Below are 15,459 nucleotides of genomic sequence, written 5' to 3' on the forward strand. Positions count from 1 at the left end.
AGTGGATTAGCTTTTCATTGTTTTATTTATAGGGGGGAGGGAGAGAGAGAGAGAAGGGTGAGTGGAAGCAGGCGTGACAACTGAGTTTGGAGAGAGAGAGAGAGAGAGTAAAGCTGCCGGCGTGAAAGGGGATGATGATGAGCAAACCCACTATCTATCACAACCCACTCACGTTGCTTGCCTCTTAATCCCTCTCCCCATCAACCTTTCCCTTTCCCCCTTGTCATCTCATTTTTTCAAATGAAAAAATTAGGGTACATTCTAACATAAGCAATTTGATCTTCTGAATTATTAATATAAGATCACACTGAAGTCATCATTTGTTGAGAGATTTTATAGTGATCAATTTCTTACCTGAGACTCCACCATAATTTTTACTTTCTTTAAATTATTAGACTTGTGAATATTTGTTCTTCTAGATTAGATTAAAATTCACTTCACCCATCAACTCAACCGTTTGAATCTACATAAACCGTAAATTACTTGCTCCATATCTCATTGAATTGACGAAAAAAAGGAAAATGGAATATAATAAGAATAATGTTGCAGTAATGATGTGGTCGTCTTCTGCAAGTTCTAGGGCACGCGACCGTTTACTTTTTCAGTTTTTCACAATGCCTCTCATTTGATTTGGATGGTTTATAAGCATGCAGCGTCAGTAATTAATCACTTCAAGGTCTTCACCCAAAACTGTTTCTGGTAACGTTTCAGAAGCTCCATTTCCATTGTCACTCCTCTTCGCCTTACCATAAATTGTTTTCTCTTCTACTTCATCTGCAATGAGCTCAAGTATAAGCTTAATCGGAGAACCCAATCCTAGTCTATTAGAAGAGAGAGTCACTTGAACTTATAAGTCTCACAACACTTGTGAGACTCATATCAATGCACTCCCCACGAGAGCTGACATCCACGACCGCTCCACACCATAGCTCTTTACTCGGTCTTGTAGTGGTCAGAACCCTCCACGTGAGTACACATCTCTGTGAACATTGAACTCTATCAAAGAAAGTACTAATGTGATAAACATAAGCCTTAGAAAAATCTCGATCTCAAAAAACTAACATATTAGGAGAGAGCATTTTAAACTTAATTATAAATCTCACAGCACTTGTGAGACTATCTAACGCGGGACTCATAACATTATCACTCATTACTAATCTCTCTTCTTTCATATACAACTAAGCTTCCTCCTTCGTTAGTTTCCCATCACTAGGTTGTTGTTTTATGGATTATAAGTTGAGATTAATTATTCATTATTAGACGCCATGCATTTGTCTGCATTTAGTTTTTCCCTTGCCAGTTGATTAATTATTTTGAGTAGATGATGAAGTCGATCTTGATGGAAACTATACTCATGTTTCCTTGTTCTTCTTCACCGAGATTTCTTGTTGGAATTGAAGACTTTCTTGGTCTATAGACTCTACACTATTATTCCTGTTTAATTTCAATTATTTCAAAGACTTTTCATACTAGTTAAAAAATTAAGTTTATGGAAGTCTACTCGTCTTACTCATGTGGATTAATTTTTGAAATGTGTTGTTATAACATACGTTTTGCTAATTTGATAGTGATTCATTAATTATAATTATAAAGGATGCTTATTAATTATTTCAAGTTGCATCATCAACACCTTTAAACAAGCGATTCAAAATGTTGATAACCGTTAACCACATCCACGTGTTATGAATAAAAATAGCAGCTTGCAAATATATTAAACAAAATGTAATAAAAAATTGTAGGAGTCATTACCAACACAATATACAGCCTTTTATCAATAAAGGCAACTGAAAAGAGCACTTCAATAAGTGGGCCTTAATTTAAAGCACTGGGGGAAAAAGAAAAGGATAAAATAAAGACAGTTTACCGCTCAATAATTCAAGGCTTTTTGAACAAAATATTTTCTTTCTAAATTAAAAATTAAAAATTAATTATATTTTAACACATTAAGTTTTATAAAATAAACAAATATTAGACCACAACATTAATATTGGGAGTAATTCAATCCAAACAAAGTTATATGTTAATTAATGGACTAAAATAATGACAACTTTTGATTTGAGTTCCAAATATATTTTCTTTACTCAAAAGTCTTGGCTTAAGGATCAAGTCTTTTCCAGTACACAGAAAAAAGGATCACAGTACATCTTTTAAATTGGTAATGAAAACATGGATTTGTATCCCATCTTCAACTAGCCTATATATTTTTATTCTTAATTTTTAATTAATGCGGCCACATTCAACGGAGAGCAAGCCGGGACATATCAAAAGGTTGTTGTACAAGATTGATCATAAACTTTATAATTGGAAAGGAGTTTTACTCTCAGATCTAGTTGGCTAGGCCAGTTGACTCTGAAAAGTCAATATTAAATTCGAATTCAATCTACTTATAAATTACTATATCCCAGTTGTTCATAGTATAAGATCTAATTTATAGTTCAATTTTTATTATAAATTAAATATTATATTAAGGACCGGATATTATATCTTCTTAGGTATTACCTCAATTTATTATCAAGAAGCAATATGAGAATAGTTGCTAATTAATCTCTTTTGGGAGACGAGGGACGAGTAATCAAGCCAAGACGTTGAATGGGGTTAAACTATGCCATCTTACAGGGGAGGGGCAATGTTAATTAGGTTCAAAAACCATAACATGGGTAATAAAAACTTTTTCTTCCTCAAGTATGTCATAACTATTGATTTGTGGTTTTGATTGATACAAACTAGATATATCAGAGATCAAATCAATGATTGAGACAAACTTAATGAGAAACTAAAAAGTTTCATTATTCCAGGAAAGCTTTTTCTCTTTTATCAATTAAAGAAACAAGACAAGTTAGATGTGATTGCTTATGGGCTTCATCATTAGGGATTTTCTATTCTGTCTGATTCTTCTTAATGATGTAATTATCATAAAAGAATACAGTTGATGTGTCCCTTTACTTAAAATATATATTTGATTAATCTAAAAACATAAAAACGATCATATATCTTTTATAATGATACGCAGCAATATTATGTATATATATTAGTCACCGTTTAGAACAAGTTGACGCGATCTTATGTATATTAGTCAATTTATTTTCACTAGTTTTTTCAGAAATAATCATCCCCATTGAAAACATTCAAGAATTTTTCTTTGAAAAATGCTCAGATGAAGTTAACTCACTTATTTTATTTTTTTCATGTGGGTTTATAATTCAATATTATTAAATGCTAATATTTCAAAAATAGAATTCATGACCATGTGTGATTAAAAAATATGACATAAGAGATATAAGTAACTATAACACATATCTTTTTTGAAATTGCGTGCTTTCAAATAGGATAAAATTGCAAATCTATGTTATTTTTAGATTACTTCAATGTCCGGTAAAATAGTTAAAAAAGGCCCTCAGTGTATCCGAGCATGATGACCAAGAAAAACTAGGAAATTCTGTGCCCATTATTATCCATGCCATGAGTAAGGCTAAATTGAATTTAGCAGCACCTGATATCGTCAATTTTCAATTTTCGACCATTACATAATCATGTGTTTAAATAAAGAGTGACATAACTGTAAATGAAATTCATTATCTTTAACACTGATTCGTCTTCTCCCTTTTTTATCTTATATATCACCACTTTTATATATTGAAGTAGTCATGAAGGGAAACTGAAATCCACTGAGTAACATAATGTAGTACTAAATGGCAGTGAGAAAACTGAGCACGGAGAAGAAGAAAGAAAGGAAGAAGAATTGGGTGTGAGTAATAAAGTGAATTGACCGGATTGTAAGGCGCCCCAGAAAGTAAGGATCAGACAGCTGTTAAAAGAAAGACTGATAATCTAAAGGTGTTTTTGTGTTGGTGTGAATTGTGAAATCTGACAAAGCAAAGCAGCAACAGGACACATGATTATGAAGTCTCTGAGTATTTTTTATTTATTTTTCTTTTCCATTGGAGACTGGAGAGGCAGAGACAACACACCTAGTACACAATTATTCTCTGTTGGTAAATTCTAGGTGTTCTCATCAGAGACACCATTATGTTGTTCTCTATGCCATTTTTATCGGTAATGAAAATCATCAGATAAGATGTTATATTATCGATAAAGTCAGTTTCGCTAGGTACTTACCGACTTCCAGGACAATGTAACAACTTTCCCATTACTCTAGTCTACAAGAGATATATATATATATATATATATATATATATATATACCCCTCCTATTTTTAGTACAGGACTTAATGATTGAGTTAGTTTTAATCCTAAATATAAGACTCATTTCTCATATTTATAAGTTTTTTCTAAATTATCCTTATGAATACTCCCTCAACTATAATCAACTAGAAGAGGGAGATGGATATTAAGAAAGATGATTATAATATTTTAGAAAAAATGTGTCACATTTCTTATAATTAACTAACTTATCTAACTTTCTTAATCTAATCAAATTAATTAAATGAATCTTATATTAAAGATCGGATGAATATATATATAGTTTCCATGAGAAACTTCTAACACTTTGTGACAGCCCTTCTAAACAATCAAAACAAATCAAATTCTTCAACAAATTTTAATTTAACACCAGCAATGCAAGTCATGATCTATCTGTCAGTAGTCTTTTTCTTTAGATCATACCAGCACGTTTCGTCTTCATGGTAAACTCTACAATTTTTTTTTTTCCCAAAAAAAAGTTTCTGTTGAGGTACCAACAAGAGGTAGCAGTAACTAACAAACTAATTTATGATCCGGTGAGTATTCAAAATCTGAATATGCCAAGCCAGAGATTTGTGGCAACAAAGAATTTTAAAATGTCCCCGGATAGATGAGTAAGAACACAATGGTTTTCGCGCAAATACGTTTCAAGTATAAACATCTGGCGTTCTTTAACCTGTTGTTGTGGCCTGTGAAAAGACATATACCCCATCTCCTTATTGTAAGGATTTCCTTTATACCTTTTTCCATTTGGCATCCTAACTAAGGGTGTGTTTGGATGAAACCAAACCGTGGTTTGGAAAAGTGATTCTGGAAAATAGATTTTGGGGAGAATAGATTCTGTGAAGAATAGATTTTGTAAAAAAGTGATTCTGAGAAGTGAGAGTGTTTGGATAGTTGTTATCAGAAGCACTTTTTATATATACAAATTACTAAAAAAAAGACATAAGTTAATGTGATAATTACAGAAAAAATAGATTTTATGATATATTTTAATTTGAAGGAATAAAATTGTTAATAATATATTTTTTACCAACATAATTAATAATACATAAGATAATATAATTAATAAATAATTAATATGTATATATATTTATAAAATATAATATTAAATATGTTTATAAAAAATATAACAAGATATATATCCTATAGGCTCTCACACTCTCCCTTTTTTCTCCAAAAGCAAAAAAATTTTGCTTTTTTCAAAACCATGGTTTTGGAGCCAAAACCATGGTTTTGACCCAAAACCATGGTTTTGGTTTTTGGGTGGGTGTTTGGGTGACTTAATCTCCAAACCATGGTTTGGGTCCCCAAACCATGGTTTGGGGTGTCATCCAAACACTCCCTAACTATGAAACTCTACAATCTAACTTTTTCAACTTTCGTTTTAAAAAGAAAAAAAGTCAATGTGAATTTATAAATATAACTTGAGGAAAATTTTCTCCCTTTGGCCAAAGCAAAAGATATGCCCTTTTCCAGTATTCAAAAAATATGCTTTGTGACCAATGGAGCTTAAATCTAGTAGAGGAGATTGGGTCCTCATAATGTGACAAATCAAAATTTAAATTTTCATATAAAGAAGTGTTCATATTTAATGCTGGATAGTAATTTGAACTGAATTACCTCTCACGTAAAGATAACTGCATTTAGAAAAAAAAGATATGCTTTGTATTAAAAAAAGAATGAACAAAAGATATGCTTGAAACATGAGTCAACCGTCAACACCATGTGTTCTCCCTCCGGCGGGTCGTTCCTGTCACTTTTTTTAGGGGGAAAACAGTCAGAACCTTTTTTTTTTTGTTTTACAAGAATTGTGTTTTTCTATTAAAAAACTCAGGATTATAGTTGCTGAAATTGTATCTATATGGGTATTTGGGCCTGGACTCAAATGAGATATATGAGGCCCAGAATCGTAACAAACAGAAGAATGGTCTCATTCACAGAATGGAAAAAGTATTGGGCCCATAGAGTCGTAGCCCTAAAAATACACGCCTTTTTCTTGAGTTTCAGAAACGTTGTGCCACCACCTCATCTTTCAATTGCAAGTGAATTTTGAATCAAAATACAAAGTTGCCAAACAGAATCCTAACTGAGGGGTTTATGGCTGACACTGAAGGTGGAATTGAAATCTTGAAATAGTTACATAAAAAGCAGAGATTTTAATGGGGGAACCCGGTAATGGCTACGACAGCAGCAGTGGGGAGGAAGATGGAGATGCCAGGTGGAGGGCTGCCATCGAATCCGTCGCCGGAACTACCAGCTACATCTCTTCTTTCATGAATGGCTCTTCCTCTGCCTCCAAGGAAAAGTCGCGAGCCAAACCCAGTGATGACGACGACGATGGACAGCGGAAACCCAAAACCCAGCAGATGAAGCACTACCAAGTCAAGGTCAGTGTTCTCTATGCTTCCTATTTTCTGCTTATTGGTATCTGTACCTGTTTGGTTGATGTTGATAGTGGACCATTGTTAACGCTAAAACAAGCTCGAAGTGATTAAGTTTCAAATCAAAAGGTATATAAAAAATCACACACGAATTGGACCTTTTCCCTTTTGGCTGATTAGTTGTCCCCTTAGTCTGTAGAATGTAGGTTAGTTGGTTATTCGAGCTCACTGTTGTTATGTGAAATTTAGTTTATGGTGATTGGTTTATACTTATATCTGCACATCAAGAACAATGTGCGGCAAGTCTGCTCTAGACTGTTGTTCATTAATGGATTTGTCTCGTCGATCTTGGAAATTTATTTTTAGCCAATCTCAATGTCATCTAGTCAACTATGGATATAGGAAGATTCATGCTGTTTGTATAGTTTAGTGATTTTTAGATCACCTAATTCATCTTTTCTCTGGAACAATATGTAGTAATGGAATTCATATCACTTACGTATTGTGGGTCTTTATATAAAAAGCTAGAATTCTTATCACCCCCCGGGGGGGGGGAAGAAAAGCTAGAATTCTTCTTCCGTTTAGCTTATTTTGCTCCTCTACCTTTTGTCCCTCATTTTCCGATTTCTTGCTGATAGTTAGGTTCTGTATCTGCTATGCGAACTTCCTCCTTGCCTTGTCACAATGATTAATAGTTCTTGATGCTCTGGACAGGCACAAAGGCTTTTGGATGACATCATAGAAAACACATTAGAGATTGTAAAAGAGCCTATGCCCATCCTGGATGAGGATCCCAAGATCCAAGAAGGTGGCGTTCGCCTATTCAAACATGCTCAGCCAGGAATAGTGTTTGATCATGTAGGTAAGCAATTTTTGCAGCCACTTCTGGCTTTTTAAAGTCAAGCACTGAGATAATCACCATGTCTTGATACAAATGGTTGATTTTGGGTTGGGAGAGTTAGGATGGTTCTATTTTGGTAACATACTAATATTAGGGCTTTATCTAATGCTATTGGCGGTGCTCACCTGTTTGTGGTTAATGAAAATTTATAAAGAAAAAGGTTCTTTGTAAATTGTTATTTTGCGTCCTTGTCACATTTCTGAGATATGCAGTAGCAGCTCTCAGTTAAAGCAGTGGCTGATAGCATACTGCTGTCAAAAGGGCTTCCATTATAAACACTAATGACTATAACCTGGATCTGCCTACATCTCTCTTTCCTCTGTTCATTCTATTTTTCTTAAAATATGAAAAATTGAAGATTTTCTTCATTACCAATTTTGCATTACTTTGTAATAATACATGACTATAATGTTTACCCTACTCGGCCCCATAAGGGAATGTTGTGCAAGTCACTAGCTTCAGAACAGCATGCTTGCGGTCTCCCTTATAATACTAGGTCCGGCCAGGCAGGTTATCGATGTGGCCATATGCTTGCGTTCTATATTCATTAAGTTCATGCTACTTGCGAAGTGTCTATAGAAAAGCTATTGAAGCTGAATAAAATATTTTTTAAAAAAATGGTAGTTGCAGGAAGTTCTCTTGTAATTATTAATTTGAGGAATTAAAAACGAAATCCGGATTGCTGCCAGATTGATTTTGACATTCTTGCCAGCTGATGCCATTCAAGTACTCTAATGATCTAAATAAGATTCTGCTTTTCTTTTCTCCTGATTAACCAGAAACTTACAGAAATGTTAAAATATTATGTACTTCTAATATCTTGCCCGAGATATCACCAGGTTACATTTGTATATGTGGGTGAAGGTTGTGTATATGCCTGCAGATGAGCCCGAGCCACCAAGAAAAAGACCTAGAATACTTCCTGGAGAGGATATTGATGAGAAATCAAAGAAGGTCTTTCACTCTATCTCTAGAATCTATATCCTAGTCCTTATTGTGTCTTAGTTATGCATAGCAATTTTCTTAATGATTACATGTTGTTTCGACAGTTTAAACGGCAGGTTCGCTCTGTTGCTGTCAATGGGAGAGATATTATGGCTTCAGCAGAAGATGCATATCAGAAGGCTTTGGCTAGACTAGAAGCTAGAGATGCGGCAGCAAAAGCTGCCGCCCAGAGAGAAAAGGAAAGAGTTGAAAATTTGAAAAAGGTTAGGGGAGAGAGATGGTTACCTTCCATGGCCCGGGACATGCAGCTTGGGTATAAACACTGACAATGGCTTAGAGGAGATCTTCGGTGCTAATTCCTTCCGTGTTGGAGCTAATGTATTACAAGTGAAATAGAAGGATAAAGAATTGGAATGGTTCAAATTAGTGATGTGTTGAAGCTAATGAAATTAAACGAGGGACGTTGTATCAAAGGAATTAAATGAGGGACGTAATAAAATTGTTGCAAAAAATTATAAATTCTTTCTAGCTGAAAATTTAATTGGATGAGGGTACTCTCTGTTTGAATTGGGAACTATCTTCCCGGGAACCCATTAGGTTTGTTTTCGCATTGTAAGCCCGCAAAGCTGCACATCAGCACAGGGGTCCGCCTCTGAGGATGAGCGCTTGCCGCATCACTAAAAATGTTGCGGAGTCGCTCTTGTGACACAGTAGTATTTAGTTTGGGGATCTCTTTTCAACTTTATGTAAAGCTAGGAGGATTAACTTGGATAACGATGCAAAGAGTATGAAGCGGGATGAAAACTTCTTAAACTAACTAAAACTAAATTACTAACAAGAATTGTTCCAGTTTGCAAGGAGTTGACTTATAACTCACAAAGTCATAAGTTTAAATCTCGCTACAGATATGAAAATCTAGTTGATGGATGATTTGTAAGTATCTCTGTAAGTGCTTTATGAGTCTGGAGACATATCTTAATCATAATGAGCTTTTAGAACCTAATTCACTTAAATTTTTTTTTACCAAAAAAATTAAGACTAAATTGAAAATTGATATATGCTATGGAATCAATGATTAATTTTCTTTATAAGCTGTGAAATTTTGATTATCCATATTTTGGCGGGTCCGAGAGGAATTTCAACTTTTAAGTACATTACCAGCTAAATTACTAGTCGACTGCTCTAATGTCAAATAATACGGTGATGCTTAGGTTCACCAGGTGGCTAATATAAAATAGAAAGTTGAATTATGTACAAATTTAATGCAAAGTACCTGTAATATTTTCTATGACCAAACTGAATTAATTAATTAATTGCAATGTATTGGGAAAACATTTTTTTTTTCACTGGAATTTGGATGAGAGGCATCCGTTGTTAGGTGTCAAGCAGACGCAATGACTAAAATGCAGCTTCTATTCGGGTAAATGCAGCATATGTCTTAGGTGGAGAACGTGAAGGGGCGGTAACTGCATTTCGAATTTGACGTTGGAATAAGATAGAAAAGAGGAAGCATCGCGGAAGCAACCTAATCTATCTTTATTGGGGAGGACACTGAGCAACAATAATTCTCGAGTTAGAAGCAGCCAAAAGCAAGCATGGGAGGGCCCTTATTTTTATTCACCTACACTCAAGTGTCCTCAGCATTTAGTGAGAGTGGGAGAAAGATGGCGCATGTGTTGGCAGTGATGGTGCATTACGTTGGTTACTTTGTGAGAACCATTTGGGGTCTGCAAGAGCGGCGTTTTGCCTCCACCTTCGACGCTGTGAGCTCCGCCGCCATATCCATCAGCATCACATTTGTGCTCTGCCTCTTCTCCATCAGTCATTCTCGACCAGGAGGTGCGATGGTCTTTGCCTCTTCCTGATCTCCTGTACCTCTCCTTCATCTGGTTTCATAATCAAATTTGGGTCACTCGTGTATTGGCTCTTTTTTCCCTTTTAATAGCCAATAGTGGGTTATTTTGAGAATCGACATCCCTGAATTTTATTACTCCGCTCAGAGATATCTTTGATATAGATTCATATTGTGTTCTTTTTATTCCTTCATCATCAAGTATCATTTTCACCGGGTTACGTTCGTCTCCAGTTTGATTAACTGGGGACTCGAATAAATTGCTGTAGTTATGGAAAGAAAGGAGGGTAAAGCATGACGACATAGAAATTTGCTTTGCTCCTGAGGTTTATGATGCCAATCCATCACAGAAGGTGGTTACACATGAGATAAATCATTCAGCAATCCGTTAGGATATTCGCTTGGACGGTACAAGACAACCATCTAAATTTATACACAAGTTCTTCGTGGTTGTTATCAGGTTCCATAATAATACAATACATGAAAGAGCTTTATTTAAAGAGGCGACCACACATTGAAGTTTTAAAAGCAGGAGAGAGAGAAATCATGCAGAATTCTTTATTTAAAGTCGTGCTACACATTTGAAGTCACGCCTCCCGTCGAACCACATCATATGTTCGCAACCTTTTAGAGAGTCATTCAAGGGTCGCGTCACGGTATTTGAGAAGTAATTAATTAATATCCCTGGCGTACGACCCCTTCATCCCTCTATGGATAAACTAATCGCAGAAAACCAATCCTTTGTAATGAATAGAAGCAGACTTGCGGGAAACAGTTATTTCCTTGCAGCTAGCTTTATTGCTGCAGTCAATATTACAAATAAATATTATGACAGTAACAAACAAGAAAGGAAGGCCCCTTAGGCCCGCAGGTAACCATTGTCCTCCAAATATGCTATCACTCTTTCTGCCATGTCCCCCGGAGAAGCACAGTCACTTCCTTTCTGCTGTAATACTATCTGCAACATTGAGCAGACATACATTCAGTTTTTATAAAGAAAACAGGAAAGAATGAAACAGGGGAAGAAAGCAAAACACCTGCAATTCAACTAGAGAAGAACGCTTAGACTTTTCAAGAGAAAACTAGACGCAAAATAGGCTTACAATTTATGTGATACTAAGTTCGGGCCCTGTTGCCTTGCATTTTAGATCAGACCACCCAAGAGAAGGAAAAGAAATTACAGAATGAAAGACTCCGCCAAAGCCAGGACTAATCAGTAACTCTCTTGTCAAAATTAAAACCCGAGCAAACAAAACAAAATCTTTGAATTATGGATATTCATAGTATCCATCTATCATCTCACTCATCCTTAATAAAGCTGACCCTAAGCTAAGAGAATATAATCTTTGAATTTTAGGACTGTAGTATCTATTCATTATTTCTCTTGAACAAAACTGACATATGCTCATTGTACCAAATACGCACCTCACAACTAGATGGTGGTTCATATGGATCGTCTATTCCTGTGAAACCTGCAAATGAGAACTGATACTCTATAACTTCAATAAGCAGAGAAATGCAGAAGAAAGAAAACTAATAACGCATTTTATTGGAGCTAACACGGCCAAATGACACAATCATAAGGATGCATAACACCAAAATACCTTTTATCTTCCCAGCTCGGGCAAGCTTGTAGAGTCCCTTTGGGTCCCTTGATTCACACAAGTCTAGGGGCGCATCTAAGAAAACCTAGAGCATAAGAACATTGTCGGTAGAAGCATGAAGAACATCTTCTCTTGTTCAACAATCTTGCTTTTCCCGTCATGTTAGAAATGCAAAGCTTCGTGCGTTTATTATTTTATTGACTATCAAAACAAAAAGGCATATACCTCAATAAAATCTCCCTTCGAAAGTAGTGCTCGGCAAGCATCCCTATCCTTTCGGTACGGAGATATTAAACTCGTAATGCAAATAACACCAGCATCTGCAAGGAGTTTTGCTACCTCACCTGAAAATTATTAAATCATGATGGCTGAAAATTTTAAAAATAAAAATGAAATAGTTTAAGGGCCAAGCACAAAATATATGGATGCATATATAAAGTAACTGACCAATCCTTCGTATGTTTTCTGAACGATCTTCAGCTCTAAAACTAAGATCTTTGTTTAGACCATGCCGAACATTATCCCCATCAAGGATATAAGCCAGTTTTCCTCTGGAGTGCAAATTTTGACTCAAAACACAGGCTAGAGTGCTTTTCCCTAAAATCAATGTTTGTGTTTGATGAATTAAAGAGAGAATAACGGTTTATAGAAGAATGAAAGTTACAGAAATATCTCAGGAAAGGCATCATTAAACAGAATTACACCTCTCGCCAATTCAGGTGTGTTATATATGCATCCTCATAGCTGAAGAAATGAAAGAGCATGTATTCATTTTCTTCATCATTTGTATATATTCTACAGCAAGGACAACCATTACTGATAGTATACCAAAGAACTGCTTCAGCAAAGTTCATGCTTCAATAACTTTTTACTTCTTCAAATTATGTCATAGAACAATTTCAAACATCTTTATATTTTAATTTTCTAGCCAACACAGAAAGATACTGTTAGCTGCTCAGAGGCCAAGCTGTTGAATAGGTTAACATACCTCAAAACAACAGTAAGCTTGGTCTGACAGTAATACACGTGATATTATACTTTAACATTGTAATTGAAACATTGCAAACACAAATTCGCCTGGATTGTTAATTTCGACAACCTCATACTGACTTTGAACCTGAACAGAAACATAGGTCTTGTTTGGAACAATGACAGACAGAAATTAGAAATTTGGACAATGGCAATTAAAGCTGTAAAATTTGTTAGTATTTTGAGTGTCAGTATATAGTCCACCTATAAAAGATATAACAGGCCACTGATGGATAAATAATACAATCACTTCCTTTGCTGGGTTTATAAATTTTCTTGGATAAGTGCTTTCCCTTGTGCCCATATGCATTTGTCATCATCATATAAAACAATAGTCTCAAAGACTGTACTCTGTCCAACACAATATCAATATTTACTTGGACAGTTGAGGGAAATTAGTGTGCTCCATCATCCTTTTTATCGGGCAAAAAGTGCGGTAACGAGGAAACAAGAACCCAGTTCAGTTTATAAAATTAACTGTTATAAAGAGCGATCATAAGACAAAAATAAATAGTCCCTGTTTCTTCCTATGCGTAGATGTAAAGCAATAGCCAACATGCGAAAATCATGACGCCATTACAACAAAATGAATTAAACTACTTTATAATCTTGAGGAATATGAAATGAGAAAAAAATGGAACCACAACCTATTTCTTGTACACAAGTTGTGCCTTTAGATCCGGTTAAGATCGATGGACTTCATCCATTCTGAATCTCAGTTTGTTTCTAAATGATATAGCGTTTGGCGAGTGGATGTTTTCATTTCTCAAACATTAGGAAACCTACTAAAATGACAGATACGGGTTTTGAATATGGAAAAAGTTATCATCGTGTTGATTCGCTTATATATACAGAAGAAGCTTTTTAATTTTCCTTATAAATCTTTTACCCAAACATCATTTAAATACTGGCTCAAGTGCTCAGGAAATTGAGATCGCCAGCCCTCAACTAAATTTATTTCACAAACCTGATCCACTAAGACCAGTTAACCAAATGACACAGCCTTTTTGCTGAAGTAGCCTTTGTCTATCATGTTTCTGAACTGGAGTTCCATGCCACAAAATGTTTGTCGATTTCCCTATATTTGACATCTGGCCGATATTATTACCTGTGTAGATAATAATTTGTAGAATTAGAACCCTAATAATTACGGTCATGTATTTGATCGCTAATAGAGAAGTCAAGGGCGAGTGAGCAGTGTTTATCAGATGCCCAGAAATTAGTCTAACGAATCTCAGTATCAATTTGAAAAGACAAAAAATCAGAGACAAAGTCTTCTTGATATAACTAGAAGAAGACTCAGATCATTCGAGAGCAACAAGATGAGCGAGAAAAGGAAACAATACAAATGGAAACAAAATTCCATATAACACTTGCTGTTGCCTTTATTTACTTTGCTTCTTCGAGAATCTTCCTGGATAGCTTTTTCCTGATCTTTAAACTCGAGTTTCACCTTGCATTAGGTCTTCCGTCTTTGTTTGACGTTAATCGGAACAACATTACGAGAAGGCTACTGTGTTTCTTTTTTTTTTTTTTTAATTTCCTATGAACCACTCATGAGTCAATACTCTTTGCCATTGTGGCTGACCTCATGCAAACACCGCGGCTAAAGTTATGACAAATATGGTTGAAATTTCTAACTCAAAAATTACTGGCCAGCTATCTTTCCCATAGAGGGGAAGAACAGTAAAGAACAAGAAAAGCATCACAGAAAAAGCAGGCATCCAGGTGTTAGAGAAGTTCAACTTCAGAAAAGAAGTATCTAAAAGTTAGTACCAGAATATTCAGCACAATCATTAACCAAAGACGCGCCAGAGTCATTCTCCGCTTTAATCGGCTTGAAGATGTTTGACCTCACGCTGTTACCATACATGCTCAAACTTCTACGACTGTGATCTAATCCGATCACATTGATTCCAAAAAGCTTCATAAACCCTAACGTCTCAGCCGTAGAATGCGGGCACGTCACAGACGTTCTACATTCGCCATTTATCTGTAATAATCCGCAATAACAAAGTGGTCGGAGAGCTAGAATGGTGCTCATCTTCACCGAAGAAGAACAATTCGGTGGTAAAATCGCGATGCCGCTGAAGATTTGAAGAAAGGAGAGAATTTAGGAAGAAGACCAAGTGAAGGCGGTGTAACGGTTTTCTGTTACAGATGGAAGCTGCTCAGGCCGCCTGGTCGGCATGCGATTGGGTTCAAAATTGGAGTCCCAAGATTGATTCAGAAATTTTTTAATCTTTTGCTAATTAGTGATGGACTATAGGAGAGAAAATTAATGACATTCACGTCACCAAAAGGATATCTGTAATGCGATCCTTGCTCATCACATTCACTTCTCGATCGACTATACAGTTTTAGGAGATCAATCCCAAATGGTTTTTGCCACGTGTACTCAACTAGGCTTCGTATTCATCTGACCATGAAATTTATTAATTTGGGATACATGGATATTGCGTCTTGACTCAGACCCACACAGAATCACTATTACCGGATTTTCCCCTCACTTCTGAAGAATAGAAAATTCGGTAAACCAACGGAG

The 15,459-nt window shown here is 35.5% G+C and overlaps 2 protein-coding genes across 3 annotated transcripts; one reads left to right on the plus strand and one right to left on the minus strand.

Moving 5' to 3' along the window:
• The first annotated feature begins 6,265 nt into the window (after nt 1-6,265).
• LOC114731331 (uncharacterized) lies at nt 6,266-8,974 on the plus strand. Of its 2 annotated transcripts, none has more exons than XM_028918471.1 (4): nt 6,266-6,589; nt 7,298-7,441; nt 8,349-8,438; nt 8,534-8,974. In XM_028918471.1, exons 1-4 carry the CDS (start codon nt 6,362-6,364, stop codon nt 8,753-8,755), a joined length of 684 nt encoding a protein of 227 aa, XP_028774304.1. In that variant the 5' UTR covers nt 6,266-6,361; the 3' UTR covers nt 8,756-8,974. The 2 variants fall into 2 exon arrangements, with proteins under 2 accessions (XP_028774304.1, XP_028774306.1); XM_028918473.1 differs by having other exon boundaries at nt 6,270-6,589; nt 7,298-7,445; nt 8,368-8,438.
• Nucleotides 8,975-11,043: 2,069 nt separating this feature from the next.
• On the minus strand, nt 11,044-14,875 carry LOC114731330 (adenylyl-sulfate kinase 3-like). Its single transcript, XM_028918470.1, has 7 exons — nt 14,691-14,875; nt 13,882-14,022; nt 12,333-12,482; nt 12,111-12,229; nt 11,886-11,970; nt 11,707-11,753; nt 11,044-11,239 (listed from the first exon to the last, which is right to left on the minus strand). The coding sequence occupies exons 1-7, from the start codon at nt 14,842-14,844 to the stop codon at nt 11,141-11,143; spliced, it is 795 nt and encodes a 264-aa protein (XP_028774303.1). The 5' UTR covers nt 14,845-14,875; the 3' UTR covers nt 11,044-11,140.
• Nucleotides 14,876-15,459: the final 584 nt, after the last annotated feature.

Source organism: Neltuma alba, unplaced genomic scaffold (genome assembly GCF_004799145.2).
Source record: "Neltuma alba isolate B1F8T4 unplaced genomic scaffold, ASM479914v2 tig00012822_pilon, whole genome shotgun sequence".
Classification (NCBI taxonomy): domain Eukaryota; kingdom Viridiplantae; phylum Streptophyta; class Magnoliopsida; order Fabales; family Fabaceae; genus Neltuma; species Neltuma alba.

Excerpts from the sequence above, each read along its gene's own strand:
- LOC114731331 (XM_028918471.1), top strand. The coding sequence starts at position 6,362 with ATGGGGGAACCCGGTAATGGCTACGACAGCAGCAGTGGGGAGGAAGAT. Across the intron at positions 6,590-7,297 it reads TGAAGCACTACCAAGTCAAG|GCACAAAGGCTTTTGGATGA; the intron begins GTCAGTGTTCTC and ends TGCTCTGGACAG. Across the intron at positions 7,442-8,348 it reads CAGGAATAGTGTTTGATCAT|GTTGTGTATATGCCTGCAGA; the intron begins GTAGGTAAGCAA and ends ATGTGGGTGAAG.
- LOC114731330 (XM_028918470.1), bottom strand. The coding sequence starts at position 14,844 with ATGAAGCTTTTTGGAATCAATGTGATCGGATTAGATCACAGTCGTAGA. Across the intron at positions 14,023-14,690 it reads TGATTGTGCTGAATATTCTG|GTAATAATATCGGCCAGATG; the intron begins GTACTAACTTTT and ends TTATCTACACAG. Across the intron at positions 12,483-13,881 it reads AACTGGTCTTAGTGGATCAG|GGAAAAGCACTCTAGCCTGT; the intron begins GTTTGTGAAATA and ends CATTGATTTTAG.